Source organism: Thunnus albacares, chromosome 2 (assembly GCF_914725855.1).
Source record: "Thunnus albacares chromosome 2, fThuAlb1.1, whole genome shotgun sequence".
Classification (NCBI taxonomy): domain Eukaryota; kingdom Metazoa; phylum Chordata; class Actinopteri; order Scombriformes; family Scombridae; genus Thunnus; species Thunnus albacares.
Window position 1 is genome coordinate 26,147,079 of NC_058107.1, and position 14,418 is coordinate 26,161,496.

Genomic DNA, 14,418 nt, shown 5'->3' on the forward strand with positions numbered 1-14,418 from the left:
TGCACTTCTCACAACAAATTTAATCCCTCAAGTCACACGCGACACACACAATACACAGGTGCACTCACTTTGAGTATTTTTAGGCTTCAACCTGATGGACCTGTTGGCTGTTGGCCTGATCGGTAAATTAAATTAAACTGAAGTTAACATGATAACAGAGAGAGAAAAGACCAGAACACGGATCAAAATACCGTCTACTTAGCAGCAACACTCAACCCCCCACAACCTACATCCTGAAATACCTTTTAAAAAATTCACACCATCTCTTACACTCGTTCCCTCCCTCACACGCTCAAGAGGAAAACACAGAAGCACAATTTCATCAAACCTCTGCAGCGATACACCAGGAGAGTTTATATCATAATTACCATAACAAAGACGGTGTTAAATTAGAAATAGCCCTGCTAATTTAGTTAGACTACTCAACTCCCAACAGTATGTGATAGATGGCTCTGTGCGTGTGTGTGTGCATGTGCAAAGACCATGGTGGGTGAAGAATATGAAAAACCAAGCGGCTCATTTAATCACATTTCTTAGAATTGTGTGAGCTTTGACATACCAAGGTCAGAGAGCTGGATTTTAAAGAATTATGTTTTCTCTCTTATCTTGAAAAAAAATCTCTTTGGGGGTCACAGCACTGTGGTATCATGGGTCCCAGTCTGGTCAAACATTAAGTTAATGATTCTGTACAACATCAAGAACCATGAGAGACAATCACACAGCAACACAGCTGTAAGCCAAATCAGTAAGAAAGATTCCCTCGTGCTCCTTCCCTCCTCACCCATCCAGAGTTAAAATTCTGCCGGGCTGTTGTCAAAATGATTGGGAGTTATGCTACATACACGTCTTAAATAAACAATGTTCCTCCCATCTGTCAAAACCAAAAAATCTAATCAAGTATTTAAGATAAGAATGACAAACAGCAGCCTGGCAGCTTCCATAAATCATTCTGGAAAGCATTAAAACAGACAAGTGAGTGTCATATTTTTGGTTAGCAAGCTTCCAGCATGTTTTTCCTTTTTCTATGCCTTAAAATCACAACACTAGTCTACTTGGTGAAACCAGCCTAAATCATGACAAACGGAATAAAGATTATCTCTGTGCTAAAATGAAATCATGAAAAAAAAATGTTTCTTCTTTATCACATTTGTAGTGTTTCACTTGAACTGTATGTGCGTATTAACCTCTTGTTATAAAGTATGCACGGTTACCAGTAGTCATGTCCCTTCCCCCTTATTTCTTTTAATTCTGCTCCAATAACCCTTCGAACACACACACACACACACACACACACACACACACACACACACACACACACTCAAATGAAACCAGAGGATGCAAATTAACATTATTTTTGAAGCTTTTTGTCTTCTTGTTGTTTTTGAAAACCAAGTCAGATCACTCATGATAGAAAAATAATCCAGTGGTGGCAAAAGCCGTTAATGGAGTCGTGTCAAGGTGAAAATGGAAAAAGTTGTATCAAAGTTAAGCATCGCTTGAAGACATATAAAGAATTCAAGAAGCTTGCTCGGAGAGATGCTGCACTGCACTGTAGATACCCACGATGAACTCAAACTGTTCTGAGTCGGGCTGCATGACTGCTTTTTCAAAACACTAAGCCACGGCATGCAAAGATTTATTTCTCGAGATCCCCAAATCACTGTAAAGAAATGGATGGTTTAAAAAAAAAAAAAGAAAATCAAGGTTTGTGATGCATTCAAGTGTAAGAAGCTGCTGATAATGTTGCTTTGTGTAACAGTCCTAACAACATACAGTACTGTATCCTAGAGGGTTAATAGCCTAAAAATATTGGGACTAAGTGAGCTCGTTTAGCAAATGCTCATTAAAAATCCCTGCTTGAGACACTGACCTGTATGTGTGTCCATCACACAGACACTGATATATACAGGCAGACAAGGAGGCAGCCAAGGTGTGCATCACGTAGATCTGAAAAAAAGAGCAATGACACCAAAAAAAAGTGTTTAAATGAGGTTTATACTTTATCAGTTGTAAGGATTTTACACTACTAGTGGAGAAAATTCATACATTTTATTGTGTGAGTCATTGCAGACATCTCACAGTATCACTGCTCTCTTACAATAAAAATCACATTTCATAGCTCTCTCGCTGTCAAGAGGAATGTCCACACTTAACCGTTACGGTGGTAGAAATGCAATAAGTGACACCACCTCACCTCATTGTTGACAACATCGGGATGTGGAGGAGAGTCTAGTGCATTGATGGTCTGTAAGATGTCGTGAGTCAGGTTGGTCAGGTAGACGATGGGATTGGCCACCACGGTCTTTACGTTGGCTGTGCAAGCCATCAGGAGAGGGATAGAGGTGGGCTGGGAACACTGCGTCATCACTGATTGGATAGAGTCGTCCTGTGGGCAGAAGTTGGGGGGGGACATTTAATTACAGTATGTATTACAGTATGTACACTGAAAGAAAAAATTGTACATATTGTTTGGACAATGTTGATAATGCATAAGTGATTACTTTTCACCAAATTCTCACACCTATACACTGGGACATATATATATATATATATATATATATATATATATATATATATATATATATATATATATATATATATATATATATATATATATATATATATATATATATATATATATATATATATATATATAAATGTTACACCACAGTAAACCTCAAAAATAAGACACATTCAACATTCTCTTTTTTTTTTGTTTTGTTTTTTTTGTTTGCAGGTAACAGAGACAGCTCTCAAAGGGAGCTGGAACTGAGAGTTGCTGCTTTGAACTGTGAAACAAAAAGACTTTTCCTGAGCCATACTAAGACAGGATGAGCCAACTGTGAGAGTGTCATACATGATCCCATACTTAGAGAATATATGCGGTGTTTTTCAGTGTGTGTGTGTGTGTGTGTGTGTGTGTGAATGACATTTAAAGAGCGAAAAAGAAGCCAATGAAGGGGTGACTGGTTTTGTGTGTTTTCTAGATCCCCTAACATAATTCTCTGTGTGTTAGAAGACCACAGGCTTATTATGTTCCTCACGCTTGAAGAATCACATTCAGTTGTCACTAACCTCCTTAACAGAAGCTCTGACTGAAGCAAAGTCAAACGAAAAAACACAAAAAAATTCCTCAACAACAATGGAGAAATTTGACAAACATGGGACCAGTGCTGGGACAAAAGGAATTACTTTTATTTTAACATCAAAGTAGGAAAGTAGAAAGGACTCCGTATGCCTATCGACCATACTAACATTCAAGAGCATTGTTCCTATGTCGGCTCATTGAGTTGTTTACCTCCTAAAATTTGACTCAACCTTCTAATAGTCAGCCTAAGGCAGGACCTCCCTCAGGAGCTCTGTGAAGCCGCACAACCTGTCATCACATTGCTGGAGGTGTGCAGACTGTCACCAGCGCGCAGTATGTAGGTCTGAATGTGTGTGTCTTGGGAATCTGGTCGCGTTAAGACAAGCTTTTATATGGCTTTATGTTCATCTTTCATTCGTATTTTGCCCCTCATCTGCTCACTGTTCTTCCCTTCAAAGAGAATATTTAACAGTAAAATAATTCCTCAGTTTTGCTTGCTGATGTGAATGTTTTCACATGCAGCTAGTGTTATTATTATCACTTAACTGTGTTTTGTGTTGACAAAAATATATTCTGTTCACATTATTGTAATAAATTGTTAATTCATATCTAATTCATTTAACAGTATTTTATACATATACCGCATTTAGCTCGTTTTGTCATTTTATGTTCACAACCTCTGACAGACAAAGTTTGGCCGGACCATAAAATCTTTATTACCACTTGTTAGTGATGAAAAAGTCTTGGTTGCAAATATGAAGCAATGTTCTCAGTAGTATCTTTATGATAAAACCATGAACTACAACTGCACCAATGATTTTTTTATTTCTCAGTTATTATTTGTTTTAATTCAGTAATTGAAAAACACAAATAACTGAAAAACTACAACATACTTTGACAAGTAGTGTAACCAAAAATCTAAGCATAATTTACTTTATAATAAGAAGAGACGTCAAGACGTTACAGACATCAAGCAGCAAAGCATCTGAGAATACGTGACTAGCAAATGTTTTTAATGGACTGATAAATGACTAGTAATGAGTCATTATTTTTTATCTCATTGATTTTTGGATTTCAATCTGGATGAATAAATAGACACAAAAAATCAAAGCAGATTCCACAGCCAGCAAAAAAAAAAAAATCACAAATTCTAATAAATTTTCCAATCAAAAACTGTCAATCATTTACTAATCGATTATTTGACTAATTGTTTTATCACTTCTTCCATTACTCTATGAATCAGTTAGCATAGTTACTCAGAGGCGGCTATACAGCGACGCTAACTCGGCTGCCACTGCGAAATTGACATGCTGTGTCCATCAGCGACCTTAATTATGCATCTGATGTCATAATTACCTGGTGAGACTCCTGAAGCAGTAATATGAGCTCCATGCGTACAGAGGCCAGTCCTCCACCGTGTGACCCGTGCAAGCTACAGTAGCTCAGAAACATCCTCAGTAAGGGCTGGTTACTCTGCAGCCAGTGTCTCCTGCTTCTCTGGCTGTCACCACGTGGGCTCCCAGGCTAGAAAACCAATTTCACTTTATTAGTTTTATAGACGCATCAATCAACATTCCTATAAATATGCCAACTTTATACAGCTGGCTAGTGTTCAAACAAAAGCGATGGTATGCTAAAAACAACTAGGTTTTAAAACAATGTCCAAATAATCTATTCCGTCAACATATGCATGTACATCTGTAGGTTTTTGAAAAGCTTTTATCGGTAAATACACAGTAAATGTTCTGTGCAAGGTTGTGTGTGTATAATAAACTATGTTGCTGAAATTGAATCATAACACAGAAAAGAACAAATATTCCCAGCTGCATGTTTTGTACCCCGACAACAAAAAACAGAGGTCTGACTGTCAGAGATCCAAGGAAGAATGGTGCAACAATCTCTTCAAACCATGTTACAACATACCGTGCTTGTCTTCATTTTTTTTATTACAGTAAGTGTTGCATCGATTTCTCCTCATGAATATCTGACATATCTAGCAGCAGCCAGCTATCTACACCCACCTGTTCCTCCTCCACCAACCCAGAGACAGGGGCATCACCCTGGACAGACAGCTCTGGCAAGCAAGGCTTGTAGCTGCAGCAGTGCTGGAGAGCCACCACCTGTGGGAATCACAATTTTCTTTTGAAATCAATTTATCTGGAAGAATAATCATACATGGGTGGGAGTGAGAGCGTTACAACAGTTTTCACAGGATAAGGGAGACAATTTCATAAAACACGTCCACTTATTTCCACTTATTATGGTGTTTAAATGTAACCCAGCATGAATACAGAGAGAAAATCTTGAAACAGTGAACATGAAGACAGTGGAGATGTGTGGAGTTATGCGAGTAATAAACATTTTATTGAGTATCCACCACACAGATGGATATTATAATAACGTTTTAACTAAATAAACATTATGGATTTGACCTTTAAGTCTGTAAAAGTGTTAAAATATGTGTGTGCGTGCAATCACCTCTCTTTCTAACCACTGGTAGAGCTGGTAACGAAGCTTTCCTCCATCCAGTTCATACCCGGTCGAAAGCGTCCTCAGCTCATTGGTCATGATCTTCAAACAGGCGGTAAACTTCAGCTGGGCCACCAAGATGTCATCCGCGGGTGCTATGAAGTCACTGCTGTCCTCGCTGTCCTCTCCTGTCACCATCTCCATGAGTGGCGACATGGCATCCTGCGTGTCCTGGAACACACTGCTGCTGTCTGCAGTCCTGCCGCTCTTACCATTTTTAGTTTCCTCTTCATCCTCATCATCTTCGTCGTCTTTGTCACTGTCCCATTTCAGCTCCAGGGGCTCATCTGGGAGTGTCACTGACGGCTGGCTCCAGTCAAAACTCAACACTGAATCTGACTGGCTGTTGGATAAGCTGTCCCCGCCTGACTCGTAGCCGTTCAGAGCTGGCTGAGACCAATCCGGGTCTGACGTTTGCCCGTTCTTACTCCCCACGCTGTGTTCGGTGGCGATACCGGTGTCCTCCTGGTTGTGGAGTTTGGAATGCTTGCGGACTTTGGGCATCTTGGAGAGGACCTCGAGCGCTAGCATTGGGCAGCCGGCTTGCAGGTGTGCATATGCAGCTGTGAAAAACAGTCTTCTCTCCTCCAGGCTAATGGAGTCGGCCCTGCGACCCTCGGCGGTCAGGCCAACTTTAGCCTTGTCCGAGGAGCCAAAATGGCGACGAAGGAGAAGCGGGTGGGTACGGAGGTAGGTGTAGAAGTTGAAAACCTCAGGATTACATGTGGACACAGAAGAGGAACCTGTCATGGAAACAAAAAGACAAAACATTTTATCTGCTGCTGGTGGCAAAAATCAGCAACCTTTACTGTTTTGACCACAGTATTACCTGTGAGGAAAAGCTGTGTTATTGGATCAGATAGAGATGAAATGTTAATCAATAGTAGAGAAAAGACCAAAGATTTGCACCTATAACATACACAACATAACTACATTCTGTGGTCACTTAAAGGTAAGTAATGGGCGGCCTTGGGAGCTCAAAAACTGTTTAAAAAAAACAGTTTATTGAGAGGAGCTAGTGGACAAAAAGGTGACACTGAAAGTTTCCTCTCTTTCATCCTGAGGCAAAAGCACTATAAGACAACTCAATGTAAACTCAGTGAGGACAGCACAGAAACTATAAGATGGGAAAAACAACTTTCAACTGCTTTGAGAACATCATTTATGAAACACATGTAGCAGAGGGGGGTTAATCTGGGACTGGTTTGGCTCTGAAGTAAGGTTCATATTAAGTTCAGTTCTTCATTTATTCTTACGGCAAGCCGTGTATATTTTCTTCATTTAAACAGTCTTCTGTGTCTGGTAGGGTGCAATTACTTGTGCAATTTCACATATTTAAATGGAGGACCAAAATAGTTACACGGCTGTGACATTTTAGAGAAAGCAGAGGAGCTGACCTCGCAGTGTCAAATTACAATCTGCAAAGACCTCAGGCTACCCCTGTTTTTATCTGCAATGCTGCATTTGACACACCAGCATCCACAGCAGAAAAATGTTCACCTTCAGTATTTACTGGGGTATCTAGACATCTAGACAGATAAGACTTCTGACAGTGTACACTAACCAGCCTTGGATAAAAGCCCTTATTAATTTTTAACATATGTTAGGGGAGAGAAAACATTAAAATGCAATTTAGTGTAAAAATTAACTTATGCCTGCTTTCCACTGAGGTAATGGGGCACAAGGCAGAATATTACACTCAGATTTTGACTTAATGTATTCATTTTATTTACATGCCAGCAGCACTGTATTATTAATTATATATAATTAATATTGTTTATTAGGGACCAAGCACAAAAGGCAGAGGACTGCTGTAAAACAGTGGTCCTCGCCTAAGGGCGAAGACCCTATTGTTAGGGCCTGAGCCCCAAAGGGGCGAAGACCCTTTTGTATCTGTTCTGTTTCTTTCTTTCTTTCTTTCTTTCTTTCTTTCTTTCTTTATTATCTCGCCACTTCAGACCTAAATTTGACCCCCTACACATGGCCAAAAACACACCAAATTTGGCACGCACATCAGGTCTGGTGAAAAATTTGATAAAATGTAAAAATTATCCCCCAAAGTGCCAAAATGTGCTCTATAGTGCCACCTATGTATCTAATATGGCTGCCACGGCCCGTAGGAATGTCGTAGACATTCATCTCATCAAGACCTACAAATCATATGCTGACACCCCTGACCCAAATCCAACAGGAAGTCCACAATATGCCCATCAAAGTACGACTTTGTGCCAATTTTGGACCCCCAAGAAATGCTATCTCCTCATAAGGCGTTAATGGTATCGGCTTCAAACTTTAATACATGACTTATGACATTGTGCTGAACAGAAGTTGTTAAAAACTTTGTAGTAACTCGAACAGTTTAGATATTGTAAGCCCTGAAAGTTGTAGTGCCACATCACACCTTACAATGTAAACCAATGGGGAGGGAATCTTTAAGCATGGACTTTGTGTCAAACAAATGGTTCTGATGTCTGAACTATAAGTCTGACCACTTTGAAACCTGTATCAATGGATTCGTGATGAAATTTCCTACAAAAAATGTGATTTTTGATGTAGGATTGGGCCAAAGTCATGGGATTTATGAGGATATTTCACAAGAAGAGTGACATTCTCCTCTCCAACTGAGAGGGAGAGAGAGAGAATAGGAGGGGGAGGATGGGTGTGGGGGTTGAATGGAGCTCATTGAGTGAGAGTGACAGTTTAGTGATAAAGTGCTGCAGAAAAATAAAATCAAAACTAAAATTTGTAGCTCTATACTGCAGTTTTTCCTTTATTAGGGCCCAAGCACCTAGCGGTTCGCTCACACTCTCCATTCAAATATGAGTATTTTTCTGTGTCCAGCTGCAGTTACTTATTGTCTCTCCACACCTGACAGTACACATTTCAATCAAACTTTGACCAGGTCATGTGGGTTAAAATTCTTTACTTTTCTAAAAATAGACTTGATGAAAATTAGGAAAATAATTTGTTTTACATACGAACTCATCAAGAGTTTTCAATTTACTAATTGAAATTTAAGTGAATGAGCCCCAAATGATTTTGATGACACAGGTGTGAGCAAGACAGACATGTCTCACCCTGCAGAAAATTCTCATCCTGTCAATCAAACTTTCAAAATAAAAGCACACCACACTTGTAAAAAATATCCTTCATTTTTAAAAAGCAAAATGATCTGATCCTGACGGGCCAGAGTGCGAGGTCCCAACCAACGCTTCTTGCAGCGTTAATTAGTTATAATATTTGAACATTGTTTAGACCTAATGTTTTTACTTGATAAAAAGCTGTATATGTATAATATTAAGGTTAACATACAAAACTAACTAGGTCAAAGTTACTTTTATCTAGTTAGTGTAGATACATCAACTGATACTTATATATACACTATATTCTCTAAATATATTAAAACAATTGGTACTGAAAGAACAAAACAAAATGTAGCTACAAAATATATATTGAAAATAATAATATATATTTATGAAAAGTATTGATACAAATCACACACATGAAATCATCAAAAGATGTTGTCAATTATCAATACATGTGGTGCATCAACTTAGTCTGAATAATGTCATTTTCTTGCCTTCTACCATACATTAGTCCATCTTCACAAGTTCTCTCATTGTAACAAAACTGTGCAAATTACAACAAAACAACACATAGTTATGATGAGACTAACTTTTTATTTGTGATGATTTCGTCAGAAAATGTATTTCTTGTCTAATAAAAGAAACTAGGAGATGTGGGGTGTGCTTTCTTGTACTGAAATTGCAACTCCAGTGTTACAACGCTGCAGGACTGTACCGGCTTAATTTGAACTCTGCATGATAGAAAATAAATTCATAAAGCCAAACAAATGAGAAAAACACTGTAAACCTACCAGTATCAGATCTACTTTCAGTAGACACAGAGTTGGCGCTGTTAGCAGGCTGCTCGAGCAGAGTGTCCAAGGCTCTGCTGTAGTCCTCCAGGACCCAGTGAGCCATGCTCCGCAGGAACGGATCATGGTGGGCTGGAATCTGAAATACCAAACCAAGAATTACAAATGACTCATTGTGGGAAATTGTAGAAAGAACAACCACTAGACAGATTTTTCTTTGTGTCTCTGCAGTGTATGAATCGTCAAAAAAGCTGAAGATTCAAACATCAGCTTTTTTTAAAATAATATATTTTCTACGGTAAAAAAACAATAGCTTGTGGGGTCTGTGATATATACACATTGTGCACCTGTTTGTCTTGTCCCAGCACATGTCTCTGGAGGATCTTTTTGTAGGTGGATGCTGTCTCAAACTCAGACTCATACAATCTGGAGATCACCAGGGCGAGCTGTAGGTCCTGCATCTTCTCCAAACACACCTGAAAGAGGAAATAAAGTGAGATCTCACAGTTTTTATCATTTAAAAAATAGCTACCGGCACAGAACTGAACGGGATGAAACGAGATAAGACACAATTAGAGAAATACTGTTTATTCCTGGTACATGTTAATGCGGCAGGTAATAATGATCTTGTCCAGCTGTAGAAAATGAAAGGAAGGAACCAAAACACAAAAACAGAAGTTTGTGCTCACTGAAAGAGTTGAGCTGAGGTGTAGGTGTGCTTGTCCCCAACTACTAAGGTGTGAGGTGCATTTCAATGAGACTACCTCCAAGCCAGAGAGACTAAACAAAGTCAATGATATGATGCTCTTTGCCTGGGTGACGCTCATTTCCATAAAATGCTTAGAGAAGCTGCAGTTACTCACGCAGACGAAATATTGTGACTCATTGCTTCAGGGACTTTCTAAACAGAAATAACCTTGATGTATAAAAGGTTAAACAAAAAGGATGACCAGAATCAGTCCTCTTGATATGAAGGTAAAAAGATGGAGAGCTATATATTTCTTGTGAGGTTTAACCGAACCCAGAAATAAACTAAATAAACAACTCCATACCGCACAGTTATTATAAAACATTCTGAAGTTTATGCAGAAACAAACAAAAAATATGCAAATATATTTTTATGAAATGAAGGTAGTAGGAGGAATGTCCCCATTTATGAAGCTTCAGTAACGTGTGGTGCTGCTAGTTTATGAATGTCATTACTTGTTACTGAAAATTCCCACAAAAAGGAGGAAAGACAGCAACACCCAAGAGTCAACTGCCAACATCAATAATTCTTCAGTGAATTGTGCTAAAAGCTCTTGACAAAGACACCACTGTGGGAATGTATTGAGCTCTTTTAATAATAAAAAGGATGCCGCACACATGAGATATTGGAGGTACGGTCTGTTTTAGTGAATGTGCTTTCTCAGCGTACTTAGTAGTTTTATCAAACATTGCCCTTGACTATGAATTGTTGGAAAAAAGGGCAGAATTACAATGCCACAGACGTCCTGTAAATAAAAATGAGCAGCACTTGATTTAACTCATACTGAAAGCAAGCTTTCCCATTTAGGTTCAGCAGGTTGACGAGAAGCAATTGCAGTTGAAGGAACAAGTGCTTCCCTGCAAAGTTATTTTGTGTCATGTCTATTTTCCACTTGCCTCCACAGCATCCTTAAGGGAGCCGGCTAGAAGGAAGAAGGCTGCAGAGTGCTGGAACCGCTGCTTTCCCAACAGAGAAAAGGCATTTTTCAATGCTGCTTTCCTCCACCGGTCTTCGCTGAAGTTGTTGCGGAAAAAGTCTGTCATTTTGGCATTCTTCTGAGATCTGGAGAGAATAAAACAATAACGCTTTCTTCAGTAATCCGAAGAAGGGAAATATTGTAAAAGACAATGATTGTATGTGCATGTTTGTGCGTATGTATTTTACATGCAAAATCATGTCAGTTTTTCCTACCTGTACAGTCCCCAGACCACTGCCTTCTTCTTCAATGCAAGATAAAATATCGCTGCATCCAGAGGATCATTGTTTCTCTGAAAGGAAGACTTGGCAACCTGACAAAAGAATTGGAGAAAAAAAAAAAAAAATCAGTTCACACCTTCTCATCCTATACAGTTTTATCCACAGAACAAATTGAATCTTTATGGGTCACTTCAGGGAGTAGTTCATACTCAGTTATAGTACTGTGTTTTATAGCAGCCTCAGCAAAAGTACACATATTTGACGGCACTTCATTTCTAGTTTTATGTGATTATACCATCTTTAAAATTATTCAATAGAACAAGGTCTGTTTGTAGAGAAATAAACAAACAAATAAATAATAAAATGAAAATTGGTGCAGACTATGTATTGCTTAGTGTCCCTGGTTTGTTTCTTAGTATTTTTATGGGCATTTTATGCCTTTCGTAGAGAGACAACAGTAGAGAGATGAAAAGAAATGAAGGGGAAAAGAAACAGTGAATTATATGCAACAACGATGCTGCTGGATTTGAACCAGGGCTGTTGAGATTTAGTGTAAGTCCCTTAAACTACTGGGTGTCCAGGGCACCCTGCATCCCTTGGATGTTAAAAACGTCTACTGTCAACTGTGTCCAACCCATCTTTACTGCAGATACCATGATTAAACCTATGAGCCAAAAGCTATGATGTATGGTGCAAAGAATTTAGTTTCGAGTATGTAGAAGATTGCTTCATAAAAATGACCAGGCAGTTGAGTACCTCACAAATACATTTGATTAGATTAAACAAGGGTAAGGTGGAACAATATCTAACATGAATGCAAACATATTTAACAAAACTGCACAGAGGTATTGGTATTACTACTTTACACATACCTCATCTTTCACAGACTTGTTACTGAGACACAATCTGACAATTTGTCCGGCAAATTAGACAACTTATCATAACTAAACTCTCCATGGTGTCACTGATTAAGATTTAAAACACAGAAACCTAAACTGATGATATTTAACTACCTCATTAGCTGCCTCACCTTCTCAATACACCTGCGTAGCTTGTTGGTGCTGCGCAGCCACCAGCCCACCCCCATGGAGCGCAGCTCAGGCCAGGTGGGCTCTCCCTTCTGCAGGGCAGGAAGCATGTTGAGCAGCTCCTCTTCAGCTTCTGAGTGGAAAGCCCAGGCGTAATGACATGTTGACAGGCCTGTAGGGGGGAGAAAGGAACACATGACATTTATTTTAACATGTACATACATTTAATATACATTTAACAAGAGAAGTTAACCATGACTTGAGTGAGTAAATGCAGGAGTAAAGGTTACATATATTCCCAGCATTGGCTTGCCTATTTCAGTACAGTATGGTGCAGCACAGTGTTGTACTGCTGACCACTGAGGAGTTCAATGGGAGCTGACATGGATTAATTGCCCTGTTCAAGGGTAACTTTACTGTGGTAGTTAAGGGTGATGAATAGAATGTCTTGTTCACATCTTTCACTGAGACTTTTAGAGTCAAGAATTTACAATTGAGACCATCAGTAATGTTCTTTATAGAGCTACTGTCCAAATACCAAGGTGGGTACAGGAGCTTTATCTGAAGAGCACATTAAAGCTGCGTTTCGACCGCAGGATCTTTCCCCAGATACTAAGAACCTTTTGAGGAACTCAGTTTGTCTATACGCATTTCCACCAGAGGGACCAGGATCTAAATTAAGTTCCAAGGAGATTGTTTTACCCCCCAAAAAGTCCCTGCTTGGTGGGTAGTACTTTCCAAAAGTACAGGAGCTTTGGGGGTGGGGTGAATGAAGAGAGGGAGCAGCAGTAGAGAGAACATAGCCCATGAATGAGAGAAATAAAATGTTATTTTCTGATTGTTTCATGGCAGTTATGCTCTAAAGCACAAATACATAACCATCAAACACTCAACAGATGTTATATTGTGGAGACAGACAGACTCTTGTTTCAGTTTCCTCCTCTGCATGTCTCCTTTTCATTCATTCATTACATCCAACTCATGCAGCAGTAAAAACAAAGAACAGATCTGTGTTGTTGTTTCTTCATGTGTTAACACTGCGTCTCTAAATGCTTCCATCATTTTTAAATTCCTCATGGGTCTGATTTGCACGATATACCTGGTTCCTCAGATGCGATAGAAATGCAAACAGGACTTTAAAGTTCTGAGTTTCGTCGCTGGGATCAGTTCCTCTGGGTCCAAAGTACCTCGAACTTTTGGTGGAATCGTGGCTTAAGTGCCTTTTGGCCAAAGAACTATGTGTGTTCATTTTTAATTTAAACTTTCTGTTAATGTTAGATTAGAAAAGAGTCTCTTCATCAACCTGACATGACCCTGTATGTGGGAGGCTGTAGTCTTTGCAAGCCTGCTTGTGTCAACTTTGAAATGATCAAATGAAGAAGCACCTCAACCCCATCAAATTAATGTTGGTGCTGGTAGCCTTGAAGGAGAAGGACCACACTCACAGACTCATTTCATCAACTTCTTCTTTATGCCTTCATCAGGGGCAAAACAGGAATATTGGGTTGAAAACCACTTTTTATACATTCTCAATCATCACACAAGGCATCCTATAGAATAATTACATCATTCAGTAAACAAGCCATCATTTGTGTCACCTGTATTGTTACCTGTGTTTGTTTTACACATTATGGCACCATCTTGTGGTTAAATCAGAGCAAACTAGAAAATGAATTTCCTGGAGAAAATGTGTGTGATTGCTGAATGCTGAAAGATTTTGCCCTGCATTGCTGAAACTACTGAAAGCTTAAATGCATCACCCTGCTGAAATGAAGGTGAAATGTAAGAGTTGGAAGCTGATGTCCATTACCTAAAGAAGCTGGAAATGCTGAAATCTTAACTGAATTAGCTGAAAAGCTGAAATGAATTGTGTTGCTTTGCTGAAAATCCTGCGAGCCAATTTGTAATAGTGGCAGAGTTGGAAGCTGAAAATGCTGAAATCTTACTGAAT

The 14,418-nt window shown here is 39.1% G+C and overlaps 1 protein-coding gene across 3 annotated transcripts in view; it reads right to left on the bottom strand.

Moving 5' to 3' along the window:
- The window catches only part of LOC122998419 (dmX-like protein 1), a 63,266-nt gene that overhangs the window by 19,118 nt on the left and 29,730 nt on the right, over positions 1-14,418 (bottom strand). For all 3 annotated transcript variants that reach the window (XM_044375326.1, XM_044375333.1, XM_044375318.1), the window contains exons 24-33: positions 12,470-12,639; positions 11,434-11,531; positions 11,139-11,304; positions 9,842-9,970; positions 9,495-9,633; positions 5,567-6,360; positions 5,110-5,208; positions 4,445-4,612; positions 2,195-2,386; positions 1,871-1,947 (exon numbers count right to left, since the gene is read on the bottom strand). In XM_044375326.1, coding sequence (XP_044231261.1) covers positions 1,871-1,947; positions 2,195-2,386; positions 4,445-4,612; positions 5,110-5,208; positions 5,567-6,360; positions 9,495-9,633; positions 9,842-9,970; positions 11,139-11,304; positions 11,434-11,531; positions 12,470-12,639 — 2,032 coding nt within the window. The remainder of the gene's footprint in view (positions 1-1,870; positions 1,948-2,194; positions 2,387-4,444; positions 4,613-5,109; positions 5,209-5,566; positions 6,361-9,494; positions 9,634-9,841; positions 9,971-11,138; positions 11,305-11,433; positions 11,532-12,469; positions 12,640-14,418) is intronic.